The sequence below is a fragment of the Nycticebus coucang genome, chromosome 10 (genome assembly GCF_027406575.1).
Source record: "Nycticebus coucang isolate mNycCou1 chromosome 10, mNycCou1.pri, whole genome shotgun sequence".
In the NCBI taxonomy this organism is placed as follows: Eukaryota; Metazoa; Chordata; class Mammalia; order Primates; family Lorisidae; genus Nycticebus; species Nycticebus coucang.
Genome location: NC_069789.1, coordinates 26,570,564 through 26,586,909, shown reverse-complemented (window position 1 = coordinate 26,586,909; position 16,346 = coordinate 26,570,564). Strand labels below are relative to the sequence as shown.

At 40.4% G+C, this 16,346-nt stretch overlaps 1 protein-coding gene across 1 annotated transcript in view; it reads right to left on the bottom strand.

The window, feature by feature from the left end:
* Positions 1-16,346, bottom strand: part of LOC128596366 (formin-2-like) — a 275,022-nt gene that overhangs the window by 92,545 nt on the left and 166,131 nt on the right. The window contains exon 7 of the mRNA XM_053606029.1: positions 5,382-5,469. Within this exon, the coding sequence (XP_053462004.1) occupies positions 5,382-5,469 (88 nt within the window). The remainder of the gene's footprint in view (positions 1-5,381; positions 5,470-16,346) is intronic.

Sequence of the window (16,346 nt, the reverse complement as noted above, 5' to 3'; positions counted from 1 at the left end):
TTTAAGCTCATACTCATTTTCATCTCTTCACATACTAAAAATATATTTGATTATGAAATATCTTAGAATATACATCCTGTTTACCAATAGCAATTATGTTTTGGTACCTGCAACCTTAGGTAATTCACTCCTGGACAATTTTTAAAATAGGGCTTCTCAGCTTTGAGCCCTTTTGAAGAAAGACAATGACAGATCACAAGAACAGGAGCTGAATCAGTTCCATGAAGAGCTGTAAATAATACTGAGATTTTACCAGAATTTCTGATTTAAACCTAAAAGTATGTGTATTGTCCTTATAAGATACCCTTAACCATGGATTTTCAAATAAAGGGTGATTGAGAAATCAGTTATTAGGCTTAGAGATTGAAGAACAGCCACAATTACATTGACCGTATCAATTGTATTTCTCATGGGGGATACATGATTTTCATCAATAATGTTTAAAACAAGATAGAAATTTCACCAAAGACATAATCTAGCAATTTTTGTGCAGGGGCCCCAATGCCAGTTAGCTATAGATGGGGCAGACATAAAAGTTAAGAAGGAACCAGAGTCATTAAAACCCTAGGGACGGCCATCACTGTAGGATGTTGAAATTCGTATGAGTGGAATCATGAAATATATACAGTGGAACCTCCATAGCTGCCCACCTCCCTACACTGATCACCTCCATAAGTTGCCCTAATTTTCATAGACTGGACATTCACCACATGTACGTATCAGTACAGCAGGCCGAGTTCCTTACGCTGACCACCTCCCTATGTTGACTAGTTTGTTACAGTCTTTTAGGCAATTTACAGAAGTTCTACTATATTAGGTATTCCTCATTGCAATATTTATAATCCATTTTAAAATATGTTCGCAGAAGGAATCTCACAGTATGTATGAGCCACTTAAAGTTTCAACGTTTTGCATCATCCAAGGCCCTAACCTCAGGGATGGTTGACCAGGAGTGTGCAGGAAAGATCATGTTCTAGAAATGGTTAGTGTAAGCTGCCCAGCAATCCCTATCAAGATCAACAGTGGATGCTTATAATTAGCACACTATTGTCTGCTATGGGCTTTGGTGAAATTATGGAATACAAGAAGCCAGTGGATCTTTAAGGGGGCTGCCTCAGCCCTAGAAGCTAAACGGTACTGGGTTGAGTCCCTGGCCAAGGTGGGTCTCTAGTTGCCAGGTGAAGACTTTAAGGGAAAGAGATTCCTACCTCTATGATGTGTTTGCATCAGTCTGGGGTAAACATTTCAGAGAAGATCACAGTAAGAGCACCTATAAGGACAGAGAGCTAGACAACTTCAAGTGCACAAAGCAGACTTTTCAAACTGTTTTGTTTCTGCTGGCCAATAAATAAATTATTTGTGTAGGAGAGAGGATTAGATCTGAAGTTGTTTCAGTTACACCTGGTAGAAGCCTGGCCATATTACCAGCATACCTGTAAAGTGTCCATGTTACATTTGTTATCCAGGCGATGTTATTACCAGCGTCTCCTTCCACTCTTAGACATATCCCAGTTAGGATGAGAAATTACATGGATCCTCTACATAGTAGCAAGATTGGAGCAGGGAGGGTTAGAGAGAGAAAGCCAAGCCATATGGAATTTAAAATTTTTACAGCTCCTTATTATCTACCAAAATGAACCGAAGATCTGTGAATAGCGTATTGACCCCTGAAATATGGACTAAATATATAAAATTTTTCAAACTGTTTTCACAAAACTAAACCGCTATTACAAAGCTGTAAGATACTCACATAATGCCAACTTAGAGGAATAGCAGACTAAATTATTTGAATCACTCTCCCACCAACAACTGAAGATTCTGGATAAAACATATTTGTAAAATATTGTAAAGGGGTAAACAATCTAACATGATACTAAGGAATTAGTACGCTAAACAAATGGGAGGGGAGAACCCAGAGAAAGCAGCCAGCTTGGAAACTGCTTCTGCCCAAGGCTATTTGCCTATCCTAATAAATTTGAATTTCTATTGACAGCTTCATGGGGCTAGAAGCCAAATGTCCAAGCCCAGAGCCCATTCAATATACAGATTATAGACCCTCCCCACAATAAACTGGGACTCAAAGGTCTATGCAAACTCAGGGAAACCCAGCTATACAATAGACAAGCAGCTAACACTGCCTGAAGGGACCCCCAGTTTAAGGCAATCTCAAACTCATAGTGCCCCCACACCCTAGCAAACAAAAGGGGGGCAAATCCCCTCTGCTAGGCACCTCCATCATAGATTTTAAATTGTTCCAAACCACGGAGTGGGATTTTTCAGAGCCATCACGTTGTAACTGCTGGTCAGTTTAGAAGTTACCAGCTAGATGGACTATTGCCTTCTAGCAGCTCGGCCTGCCATAGTAAGTTTTACACACCGGCACACAGAGTTAATTATTTGGGGATGCCTCACTTAAATTGGCCGCGTTAATAAACTCAGTCGAGAACCTGACCTCTTCTCTCCTATTTTTTGACAGTAGGCTTTGCTGAGGACTCTCTGCATCTGCTACGTTGGGAAATAAGGAGACTACAACCAGACCTTCAAATATTATGCGCACTAATTATTCTAAGAGGGCACTTTAAAATAGAAAGGTTACAAAGTAAATTCAACTCTAGAGGAAAGTTGAGAAGCAGAGCAAACAACCCTTCCTAAAATTCTAACAATTCTACATATACTTTGTTTTAGAGAAACCAATGCTAGTCATAGAAGAAGTACAGTCTTAAAGGAGCCACACATCTGAATAAAAATAAATCAACAAACACCAAAAAGTCTGGTAAATGAAGAGACTCTGGTGCAAGTTCTGTGTGTTCCGTTAACAAGCTGCGTGACGCTGAGAAAGAAGCCGGACCACTAACAGGACCTCGTTTGCTCTTGTACAAAATGACTGTGGAGGTCTGGTTAAATTTTGTGGCCACTTCTATATCCAAAATCAATGATGTTTATGCTTCTGTGGATTTCTCAGTGGAGGCATATCCTCGGAGAAGTCAAGTTTATTCTAGAGGCCACAAGTGATTCATACATGTAAATCGTGGTTCCAGATGATAAACAGACAGAACAGGGTTACATCCACACAAGGGCACCACCACTCACCTCTTTGGATTTGGAAGGCAGCCTTTTTTTTTTTTTTTAATTTCTTAGAAGACCATGTACAGGGTTTCAAAGAGACTCAAGCAATCACTTTACATCCTAACGGGATAAAGTTGATGCATAATTCTGCGTGACCCTTCAACTACTGATGTTCAGGCCGTGTTATTTAGCGTTGCATGTCTAGCGAGCAAATTTTCAATGAACTCTCACTGGCTTTACCACAGACGCAGATGTCAAGAGGACTCCTTTGTTCATAAGGTTCTCGTTATTAACTCAACCCGAGTTGAATATTTGACTGAAGGAAAAGGACCATATCATTATTTTCAGATTTTGCTCTATGACTCAACTGGGCTCCATCTGCCAGCTTGAGAAAACACCAACTCCTTCTTGGCGCCAGCCCTGGCGTTCTCTTCCATGTCTATGGCCCCAAACATTTCAGCTTGAGGAAGTTTCCTCACCATCAAAACAATTTCATAAAAACTTAAATTGTGATTAAGAGTTACTCATCAATGGACAGGGCATTCCAAGCTCGTGCTATTTGTGAATTAGTCCACACAACATTTTAAGCCTAACAGATAGAATCTACATTTATAAAGGGGTAAGCTAGAACGCCAGTTAAATGCTTTCCTGATTCAGGAGGTCTGCGTTACACTTAAAATCATATTTCTTTAATAGGTAACCTGGCATTCCGCTGGATAATTCAAGATGCTTAAATCTAGTCTAAGGTGCTGGGCAGCTTATGGGGCATTCTGAATATAAACTTAATTCCCCTGTTCACCTTTGGGCACTATCTCTCAGCATAAATGTGACAGGAAGACACAGCATAGGGATATCGCCTGACCATTATAGGGTGGAATTCAAATATTAAAATATTAACTCCAAATCCATTTGAAAAACATCAGAAATCACCCTAATTGCAAATACAAAAACAAAAACACTATCTAAGCCTGGTTAAAGATGTAAGTTAAACACACAACACCAATGCCAAGCTATCACTGTTTCTGTGTGTCACGGCACTGTCAGTAACACCAGTGCGCAAGAACAATTTGAAATCATCTTTGATGGTTATTAGGAAAAACAATTCAATTCCTCTATGTTGAGAAGAGCCCAGGTTTTACATGAGAGTTGTCACAAATGAGGAGGACCAGTTTTTCACCATAGCTGGTTGTGTATAGTGAATCGGCTTTGGTGACTCTTTGGGCATCTCCAAGTATCTTAGAAGAGGAAGACAAAAGGGTACATCCCGTGTCCCATCCAATGCTTTAAAAACATCAGGAACAGTTATTCAGCCTCCTGAGAAGTTTCGTTTTCCTTTCATCACTAAAAATGACAATCTAGTTTATTACGTGACATCACTAATCATAAGAACCTTCTTAAAACAAATGAAACATGCTTTCCTGAAACTCCCCAGCTGGCTGTGGCTGATCTGATAGGTTTATTCCTTCTCCTTTATATTAGCATATCAAACACTTGAGACTCAGGACTCAATCATTTTTTTTTTTTCTCCTGAGGACTATCTTCTCCAGGCATTTTCAGTGTGTGAAGCACAACCCTATTGGCTCACACTAGTGTTTATCAATATCTCTTTGAGCATGGCGTGCAGAATCAGATACTTTAGATATGGTCTATTTGCAGAGCACATTAGGCCTAGTGCTTCCTATAATATGAAAATTAAATGTTTATTAACACGGACTAAATATATCTGCATTGGACTGAACGTTTCTGCCTTTCCCATAATTTATATATATTACAATTCTAACCCCCAATGTGATGGCATTAGAGGTAGGATGTTTGGGACATTATTAGATCACAAGGATCATTATTAGATCTCATGAATAGAATTTGTGCCCTTACAGAGAGACCCAAGAGAGCTCTCTTGCCTTCTTTCCACCACCGGAAGATACCAGGAGAAGATGGCTGTCTACAGAGGGCTCTAACCAGAACCCAAACATGCTAGAACCCCAATCTTGGACTTCCAGTTCTAGAACAATGAGAAATAAATTTCTGTTGTGGCTAAGCCATCCAGTATGGGGAACTTTGCTATAGAACCTTAACAAAGATAATGTGACATGAAAATTGAACTTTTCCCAAGGTACAGAAATAATAGAATAGCCAAGTTAATAGTAACCCTTTCAGAAACAATGACGGGAGAAAGTTTGGTAGCACTTTCAGGAAATATACCAATCTCAATGCATAGAAACCCTAAGTTAGAAATAATTTACCACCAAACCACCATCATGTCCTTCAGCCTAAATTTTAATATCCAACAGGTGAATTTTTATTTTTACACTTACCATGTTGTATGTCTTTCATATCTAAATGAAGACTAGACATTAATATTCCAACTGCTTGTGATCTTTTGTTGCTTAACAACTTGACAACCTAATCAATCAAGGAAGGAAAAAAGGAAAACGTTAATGTGAATTTCAATATGCTTAATACCAAATACTGTAAAAACCTAATTGAAGAACAAATTAAAGTATCATTAATTAACGTACTTGCATCATTACTTAAAGTACTCAAAACCTTTTACTTAATGTTTGAAGAGAGCTTTGGGGTTTAATATCTTAAATCTCCCAAATCAACAATTTCCCCCCAGTATCGATCATCAGTCTGAAAGACAAATTTTTTTACCAGTCTTCTAAGAATCTGATCTATCCACAAGTTAAATTTCTAACAGTGTGGCAAGTTTGGTCTCCATAAAATAATGATTACATTTGATCATTTGCAGCCTCCAATTCGGGAAGTGTTCCTTAAACCACAGGTTAACAATTCAAGGGCAAAATGAAAGTACACAGGTGGAGAATCTGCTAGACTACATCAGTTGTACCACGAAATAGAAAATATGCTTTTATTTGGGTCATTTAGAAACCTTATTGTTTTACTGGCAGTTCCTGCCTTTCTGCATTTGACCCACGTTTTGTGGAGAACTTCCAACTAATGAATAGAGGAACATGAGCATGCAATTGAAAGGGCTGCATCAGCTCAATCTCAAGTCTGAATTTATGGTGAGTCTTGGAAAGTTAGTGCATACAATCCCATGGACAGGTGTCCTAAATCAGAGGCAGGCAGACTGCACACAGGCAGGCATATTTTAACCATGCTTTCTGGGTGACCAAGTGCACTAAGAAATTCTGCTTGTGAATCTCCTATCCCAGGTCCTGATCATGTTACTGGCAGTAATTTCTATATACTCTCAGCATTTTCTTTTAAATCTGCTTAGAAAAACATTGGAGGAAAAGAAAAGAAAAACAATTATGCTCAAATTACCAGAAGTGACAGCTGCCTTAACAGCTATCACATTTGTTACCTTGTCTTCCTTTTTGGTTTAAATTGGGTCAATCAGGAAACTCGTAAAATAATCACACCCAGCTGTCACACACAGTCACAGAGTAAAACATTATTCCTAACAGCAAGAACAGCACTCTCGGTTCCCCAGCAGGGTTGGGGGTGTAGAATCAAACAAAACACTTTCAGAAGGACCAGCCACAAAACCTGCCTGATCATCTCTGAACACTTCTAAGCAGCACTACTTTCTCAAAGGAAAAAAAAAAACAACAGATAACTTTTGATTCTAAATTGACTCTCAAACATCTTCTTAATTTTCACTTAGAAAAACTTGGTTAAAATTTGAATATTAATCCACTAGTACAGCAAAGTATATCAATAGCATTATCCTCTTCAGGGCTGAACAGAAATGTAGCATAAGAGAAGCAGTCGGTGAGTACTGTTGTCCTGAAATCCATTTCTAATTTTAGACTAATGCCATTTGGGCCCATTCATGCTGACTGATGAAACGGCTTTGACTATGGTTTCCCATCATCTTCTGGTTCCTGGATGCAGTGGACACCTTTGAATCCATAGATCCTTTGAACTCCGTGGAGTGTCGACAGGTTGCTCACACCCTTAGACAAACTCTCTCCCCCAGGGCTCTTGCCAGGTCTCAGTTCTTCGGAAGGTGAATCACTGTGATTTCCAGAGCTCTGTTCTCTGAACCTCACTCTCCTTCCTTTCTGACCTGTAGTGTCTCCCACGTGGACCTGCCTGCTTACATCTTCAACTTGGCCGTCTCCTGCTTTCCTGAAAGTTATCTCCACTTACTTGACCCACACAGATCTCTAGGCAACATGTCTAAAACCAAATTCCTGTCCGTTCCAAACCAAAACCTCCAGCCAGATTCTCCTACTTTATTCCACATGTGAAGATAAAGGCAACTCTGCTTCCCATTCACCAAGCACAGTTAGAAATCTAGAAATTAATCTGTGCTCCTCCCTGCCATTCACCTGCGTGTTCTGCTATGGTATCAGGGTCTGTCAAGTACAAAACCTCCTAACTTTTAGAAGCCAACCCACCTCAATTCTATTGTCTACATTTAGTTCTATAATATATTGTATCCTGAGTGGATCAATGCAAAAGACTTCTAATTGGTCCCTGCAAAATCTAGACCCGTGATTCTCGAAGTGTGTTCCTTGGCCGAACAGGTGTCATCATCACCTGGAAAATTATTAAAACTGCAAGAAAAATAGATGAAGGAGGAGGATTCAAATGGCTGGCTAGAGGCAGCTGGCACACGTTTCCTCTACAAAGAAGAAACAAAAGAGATAGCAAGCAGGTAATCACAGGTCAAACCTCACTCAAAAGAGAATTCTAGAATTCAAAAAGGAGTGAGAGGAATGACTTCAGGAAAGGAAGGGGAGCCAATCCAGGCAGGCTGCCCAGCCAGGATCAGCTGGGACCCCGGAGAGGTTCCCTACTGTGGGAAGAGTTGCGGTTCACATTCCCACCACAGACTCCTGCAATCCTAGCTGAGGGACAGCTGCGCGACCCACACAGGCCCTGGGATTAACGCAGCGAGCCGCCCAGAGATCCCGGGACAGCCTTGCTCCAGAGAGGGAGCTCACTGTGGGTCCCACACAGCCTCAGTCATAAGCAAGTCCAGCAAGGTGCCAATCTGAGAAGCCAGGCCCAACCAGACAGCACCCTGTCCCGGGGCCCAACAGCCCCTCTGTTTCTACATCACAGAGCTCTGTGACATCCACCCGCAGCTGGCCCCTCTGGGCCTGCTGCATACAGGGCCCAACTGCAGCAACCCTGCCACCCCTAGTAAAGCCATGACACATTTAAAAGTGCTCTGAAGACAAGCTACCTTCTTGCAGCCACAACCTGGGGCTAGTGCATACCCTCCCCAGTCACTTGTTTATGGCTGCGATCATTAAAAGAATCCCCTCCATTCTGCTAGGCTGGGGCCTGGAGACCACCCCTCCTCTGCCATCCACAGCCAGTGCCCAAACATACCAGCAGGGGACCTGAGGACAGAAGTGCTTAGCCCAGCCCCATCATCCTCAGTGCCTGAGCATGGGGAACCACAAAACTCTGAGCAAAGAAACTACTGATGATACAAACAAGTGCAGAAACAACCCGTGCTCTTGAACTAGAAGAAATAATATTGTGGCTCGGTGCCTGTACACCAGAGCTGGGAGGTTCAAACCCAGCCTGGGCCAGCCAAACAACAATGACAACTCCAACAAAAAATAGCAGGGCATGGTGGTGGGCACCTGGAGTCCCAGCTACTTGGGAGTCTGAGGCAAGAGAATTGCTTAAGCCTAAGAGTTGGAGGCTGCTGTGAGCTGTGACATCACAGCACTCAACCCAGGGGGACATAGTGAGTCTCTGTCTCAAAAAAATCTAATATTGTTAAAATGCTACTGCTCAAAACGATTTCACAGGTTCAATATAATTCCCATCAAAACACCAATGTCATTTTCCACAATATTAGAAACAAATCCTAAATTTTATATGGAATCAAAAGCGACATGATCAGCCAAGGTAATCCTTCCAAGCTAAAAGAAGAAATTTGGAGGCAGCACACTACAGAGCTTCGCAGAATAAGGCAAGGCAGGAGAGGCCGCCATGCCATGGTCACATTGGTGGAAAAGCAGATACAAAGATCCGCAGAACAGGACAGAGGGCCCAGAAATAAAACTACACATCTACAACCAATTGATCTTTGACAAAGCAAACAGAAACATACACTGGAGAGGAGACCCCCTCTTCCATAAATGGTGCTGGGAAAATGGGGATGTTACAAGCAATAAAATCAAAGTGAATCCCTATCTCACACCAGATCTAACAGATTAACTCAGAACAGAGGAAAGACCGACATCTACAGAATTAGAACGTGGAATCAGAAAAAAAATGATTATTTTGAATCTGTTTCAACTCACATCAGATTCAGTTAATGCTCTTAATAAAGAAATAATCTTAAAGTGCCTTAGGAGGTAGGGCTGTGTTTCCATGTAAGGATCTGTTTAAAAAGAAAAAAAACAAAAAACAAAAAAGCAGTGGATAATGGGAATGTATTCACACATATTTTTGGAGATCATTAAATATCAATTTATTTTCCATATTATCTTGAATCCCCATTACCTGAATGACTATATGTAGAAATTTCTTATAAGGGGAGTCCAAGGATAGCATACAGTAATTAAATTAATAGGTACTCCAAAACTGGATTATATATTAAATTTATAGGTATTCAACTTCTACTGCCAAAACTTGATTACCAAATAATCTGAAATTTGATTAGCTATTAAATTAACTCCACTGCTGCTACCGCTTTGTAAACACGTACAATGAAACAACCAGGAGGCTAGTCTTAGTCTCTGTGCTCCTTCTCCCTCTCACTGCCTTCTCCCCCACCCTTCTATCCTGACAGAGGGAGGGAGGGAAAGGGTGAGTGCATTAGAACAGGGCAGAGTGAGGGCAGAAGGCAAAAGCCAATCAGTTCAGACAAAGATAAATTTTCCCCTAATTATAACAAAGAGGCCCTGTAGGGTGGTAGCTGCCACTCTGGGTCTGAATTCCTGCTCTGGCACCTGCATATCCTTGAGCATCTTAATGTCTTTGAACTTCAATGTCCTGATCTGTAAAACGGAGAACACACTTCGTAGAGTGGATCACTGAGGATGTAAAGCAGTGTCACCTACTCAGCCCATGGTTTGAAGGCCACGGTCAGTCTGCCATCTGTGTGTCACCCGTCTAGGACGGAATGACAATGTACACAATTGGAAAGCAAGGATTAGCAATTAGATGGAGTAATGTTTTGTTTGTTGAGTCCAGATTTATGTCTTTGGGGTATTTTTTACAATTTCATTTTGCAAGTACTTCATTACATTTTATCTTACAGAAGTATCAGAGGGAGATGCATTGAGGATCTAAAAACTCATCCTTCATTTAGAGAGCAGCAGAGGCATATGTGTAAAGCACTTCCCCAGGCACAAAGGACAGTGTCTCGGGAGGCAAGGCCAGAGGATAATGTAGACCTCCACGCCTAATCCCCCAGGCCTTCTCCTATCGCCTCAAGACTAAAGACAGAAGCAGAATTCCCAGGAAGCCTCCAGGTGCCCAGCAGTCCCTGTGAGAAAGGCCATTCCATGTTCCTGCCTCTGGCCCACAATCCTAGGCAATGCCTCAGATTCAATATCAATGCCACTGGAAATGACAGATTATTCTTTTAAATGTGTCCCCCCAAAATTAGTATGAGGAAACTAGGCAGATAATATAGAGAAAGTCTCTCCAGAATAATTCAAGTCTTTTAGGTTAAAAACAATTTGAAAGCAATAATTTGATTGTCTTAGCTGAATTATTCCTTTTTATCTCTGGGGGAAAAAATGATACAATAAAAAGAACTTTGGAGTAAAAGACAAAAAAAAAAAAAACTACTTAAAAGAAACCTTTACTACTTACTCCTTTAGAAATGCACATTTTTTCCAAAGATTGAATAATTTATCATAACAATAACAAGAGCCATCTCAAGCAGCATGAAATAAAATGAAATTTGTATTTTTTTTTTCCTCAAGGGCATGAATCTAGTATAAGAGCATGATTCCTTTTCTCCACAGCAGCCCATTTTTCTTTAAGCAATAGCCCAGAAAACCATCGCACTAGAGGGGACCATGGAACCAGCCATCAGCTGAGCACCAAAAGAAAAGTTAAAGGGTCAGAAAGTCTGTCTTCTACTTTGCTCTTCACACATCTGCTCCCCAGTCATTTGAAATATAACCAAGAAATCTCAGGTCACATCAAAAGCCAAGTATTCTGGGAAGGAAAACAAAAGCCCTTAGTTCCCATTCATTTGCTTGGGCTCCTAACAATGATGAAGAAGTCGAAAAACATTAATACTAATTCACTGCCTCTGCCTATGAACAGTAATGTCACAATTAAAAATTAGGGAGAAATCCTTAATGAAATTTTTTTTTTTTTTAGAGACAGAGTCTTGTTTTGTCACCCTCAGTAGAGTGCTATGCAATCACAGCTCACAGCAACCTCCAACTCCTGGGCTTATGCAATTCTCTTGCCTCGGCTTCCTAAGTAGCTGGGACCACAGGCGCCCGCCACAACGCCCGGCTATTTTTTTGTTGCAGTTTGGCAAGGGCTGGGTTTGAACCCGCCACCTCAGTATATGGAGTCGGCACCCTACTCACTGAGGCATAGGTGCCTCCCCCTTAATGAAATTCCTAATGGTAGATATGCAAACAACTGATGAATGTAAATATTAAAAAGACCAAAAAACAAACAAAAAAAAGACTGCTAATCAATTCTCTAGAACTACACTGTCCAGTGTCTACATGTGGCTAATTGTGCATCTGAATTATATGCCAACTTAAAAGATTTAGCTGTTTTCTCTGAAGAGAATGCAAAAATCTATTTTTTATATTGATGACATGTTCCAATGACAATATCTTAGATATTCTGAATTATAGGTAATGTGTTAGCATTAATTTCACTGCCTTCTTCATACTTTTTTTTTTAATGAGGGTAACAAAAAATTTTAAATTGCATCGGTGGCTTGCCTTGTATTTCTAGTGGGGAGCACTGATCAAGAACATCTGACTTCAGAGGAAGTATGAAACCCATTTCGCATAGACCTAGATTTCCTTTTTATGGTTCTCTTAAAGTTCAAAAAAATAAAGGACGCTAAAGGTGGCAGTGGTGTCAAAGTTTCCTTTTTTGTTGAGTATGCTTCACGTTCCTGTCAGTATCTTATGATATGTATGAGATCAAAGTTCTTCCTTATTAGATATCATAAAGCAGAAAAAGTCAGAAATATACTGAGAGGGACAGTGTAATTCAGGTGCCAGAATCTGAGATCCCTGCTCAAGTTTAAACAGCCTCTCTTTCCCACCATACTTTAATAATCCAGAGAATAAAAACACTACATATTCAACTTTACTTGTAGACTGGCTTTGAGCTTTCCTACCAATTCAATGTGGTTTGAATTACTTGCTAATTATAAAGCTAATCTAAATGAAACTAATGATAGAAAATAAAATAATTCATTTTATGGTTTGTAGAAATAGAACCCAATCATTTTAATGTCAATTGCGGCATAGAAATTGTAGAAATCAAGTAACCCAACATAGCGTGAGCCCTCAGATACAACCACTGCCAACAGTTTCATGGACCTATGTGCATACCTTTAATAGAACTTCTGCTAAATTTCTTCTTAAAAAGTTCCAGACCGTAGTTCTTAAAAGTTAAGAACTTAAAAGTTCTTAAAAAGTAACAGACCGCATTCCCTCTGCAGACTGGACCCTTTAACTTGATGCTCTAACGGAGCCTAACTTTGGCATGTTGCCAATCCCAGCTAATATTTTGCCATAGTCAACAGTTATTTAATCTCTCTCTTATTTCTTGACCCTGCCACACCTTTTATTTTTGTTCTCTAACTTTCTATCATTTCCACACTATCATTTCATCGGTTTCTCTTCCTGCCTCAGTAAATAATATTTTTTGGTTTTTCTAGACAGTCACTTCCCTAATTATTTCCTTGGATTCTCTCTTTCACTTCCTCCCACCTAATCTGTAAGCGCTATCGCCAAGATGCCCTCTTGCACCTTTCTCTACAGCCTAACGAGAAAATTCATAGCCTTCAGACTGACATCCCCATTTCTCCCTCACGTCTGTCCCACTGTTCTGAAACATTATTCTGTGTCTCTAGCTCCCTGCTGGGCACTTCTACCCGGAGGCCTTCCCTGGTCCTCCAACACAACAGGACCACATTCTAAGCACATGCATCCCAACAAACGAAGGACCATTGTAGCATTGTCCATGCCATTTTAAAGAACTTATTCCACAAAATCCTCATCTTTTTAGTAAAAGGACTTCTAAAGTCTTTGATGTCATATATGGCTGGCCAGCTAATATAACGCTTTCCACAGCCTACTTTATACCTAGACATAGCTGTGTGTCCAAGCAGGAAGCCAACAACTGCAGCCTCCAGAAGGAATCTCCTTGCCCTCCACTTCCTCTTTTCTTTTCCCCTCAGCCCCTAATGCAGAATTATGGAATGTGCCCTCCTCGGCCATATCATACCCTAAAGCAACACAAGAGCTGGGAAATCAATCTCTGGACGATGTGATGGAGCAGATATTCCGCACCTCCCTGCACACTTGCCCTACATACTTGTCCAACTTGTCATCCACAGAAACAGTAAAACCAATATTTTAATTAACACATCTTTTAAGAATCAGGTACTATGCTGGACAGTGGGGAACATGCACAAAAAAACAGAAGGGTGAAGAAAACTGCTTATCCTCCGCCCAACCAGCTTTGCCTCCCAAGTCCTGCACCTCACTGATGCACATCCGGGTCAGGGGAAGCTCTGACTCATTCTTCCTCCTCATTTCCCATCCTCAGACACATGTCAGGCCCAGGAGGTGGTGTGAGTTCTGATCGCCTCCTTCCAGAGATCTCTTATCATTCTGCCTCCAGCCCAGCTTTCTGAGCTGCCTTCTTCTTTCACCCTGTCACGTCCCTTTAGCAGGGATTCAGTGGCTCTTACATTGCTCCAGCATTTTTCTTTGTCCAAAGGACAACCTGACTGCTACCTGGACAGGAATGTTCCGTTTCCTTCCTCTGAGATGCTTTTCCCAATCAGCTCCCTTCCCTCCCATAACTCTTACAGGGGCTCACCACGGAGCCTCTTTTTTATACCCATAAGACTGTCCATTCTCCCACTATAATAGACACATGATAAAGTAATGATCACTGTCAATAAAATATAAGCACCAGTACTTAGCACAATGATTGACATATTACAGGCATTCAGTAAATGTCTAATGAATAAATAAATCTTGCTTGGACTGCTATGCCCACCTTAGATGACTCCCTAAACCCTGAAAACAGCTTTTGCTAGACATCTGAATCACCCAGGTACCTTCTGAAAAGGCACTATTCTTTGAGTAGCGCTCAGAAATATGCATTGGATTAAAACACTATAGCTGATATTGATAAAGATTTAGCAACTATCAAAAAGAAAGTATTCAAATAATTGTTGAGCTGTGACTCTTCTACTAAACTTAAGAATGACATGACAATAAACATTCTGGTACAGATGTCTTTGTTATATTGTGACTTTTGGTCTTCTGGGTATATACCTAGTAAAGGAATTATAGGATCGAATGGCAGGTCTATTTTTAGATCTCTAAGTATTCTCCAAACATCCTTCCAAAAGGAACGTATTAGTGGGCATTCCCACCAGCAGTGTAGAAGTGTGCCCTTTTCTCTGCATCCACGCCAACATCTCTGGTTTGGGGATTTTGTTATGTGGGCTACTCTTACTGGGGTTAGGTGATATCTCAAAGTAGTTTTGATTTGCATTTCTCTGATGATTAAGGATGATGAGCTTTTTTTCATGTGTCTGTAGATCGTGCATCTGTCTTCTTTAGAGAGGTTTCTCTTCAAGTCCTTTGCCCACCCTGAGATGGGATCACTTGTTCTTTTCTTGCTAATACATTTGAGTTCTATGTGGATTCTGGTTATTAAACCTTTATCGGAGGTATAACCTATAAATATTTTCTCCCATTCTGAGGGCTGTCTGCTTGCTTTACTTACTATGTTCTTGGCTATGCAGAAGCTTTTTAGTTTGATCATGTCCCAGTAATGTATTTTTGATACTGCTTGAATTGCCAGAATGTTTATTGCAGCCCAATTCATAATTGCTAAGTTATGGAAGAAGCCCAGGTGCCCATCGACCCACGAATGGACTAGCAAATTGTGGTACATGTATACCATGGAATATTATGCAGCCTTAAAGAAAGATGGAGACTTTACCTCTTTCATGCTTACATGGATGGAGCTGGAACATATTCTTCTTAGCAAAGTATCTCAAGAATGGAAGAAAAAGTATCCAATGTACTCAGCCCTACTATGAAGCTAATTTACAGCTTTTATATGAAAGCTATAACCCAACTATAGCACAAGAATATGGGGAAAGGGCCAAGGGAGGGGAAGGGATGGGGGAAGTCAGGATGGAGGGAGGGCAATGGGTGGGGCCACACCTATGGTGCATCTTAGAATGGGTACAGGTGAAACCTACTAAATGCAGAATACAAATGTCTACATACAATAACTAAGAAAATGCCATGCAGGCTATGTTGAACACTTTGATGAGAATATTTCAGATTGCATATGAAACCAGCACATTGTACCCCTTGATTGCACAAAGGTACACAGCTATGATTTAACAATTAAAAAAAAAAGAATGACATGACAGTAACTTATACACTTGCCTCACAATCATGTCAGACATAGGAGAAAGCTGATGTGAACTGTATTAATTACATAAGAGTCAAAAGATACTTAAATACTTAATCCTTCAAGAATAGTGTTTGTTAATTCAGAAGTTTAAAACGTACATATTTTATATATGTTGCATGGAATACTAGCTAAGTAAGAGGATCTGTTAAAGGGCCCCATAGTAAATATCCAATACAGATACCTTGAAATTTGTTGGAATTTCTTGCAATCTAGTGAAATCACACACTAAAGGAAGAAACTATTGCTTGCAATCTAAAAGCAGGTAAAAGAAAGAGTTTTCTTTCCTAATTCCTTCTTAGGGGAGCATACCACTTTCTTTTGAAATGGCATGTCACAGCCTTGCTGGAGACGGGACATTAAATTAAAGGCATAAGTGGCTAGATCCAATCAGGTAAATTGTTTTCTGTGTGGGTAAGGTAAGAGCAGTCAACTACAGCAATTAAGTAAAGGTCCATTCCAAAGCAGAATTGTAAAATGTAAAAACTGCTTTTCCTCACAAAGACACTACAGCATGAGGCAGCATATCAGGAGGCATGCTGCATACTCAAGGGACAACAATTGCAAAATGCAGGCAAGAACACTCTAATGGGCAGGAGAATGCAAGCCAATATGAAATAAGAAAACCAAACTGAACAGACGACTTAAGAATAGAAGAAAAC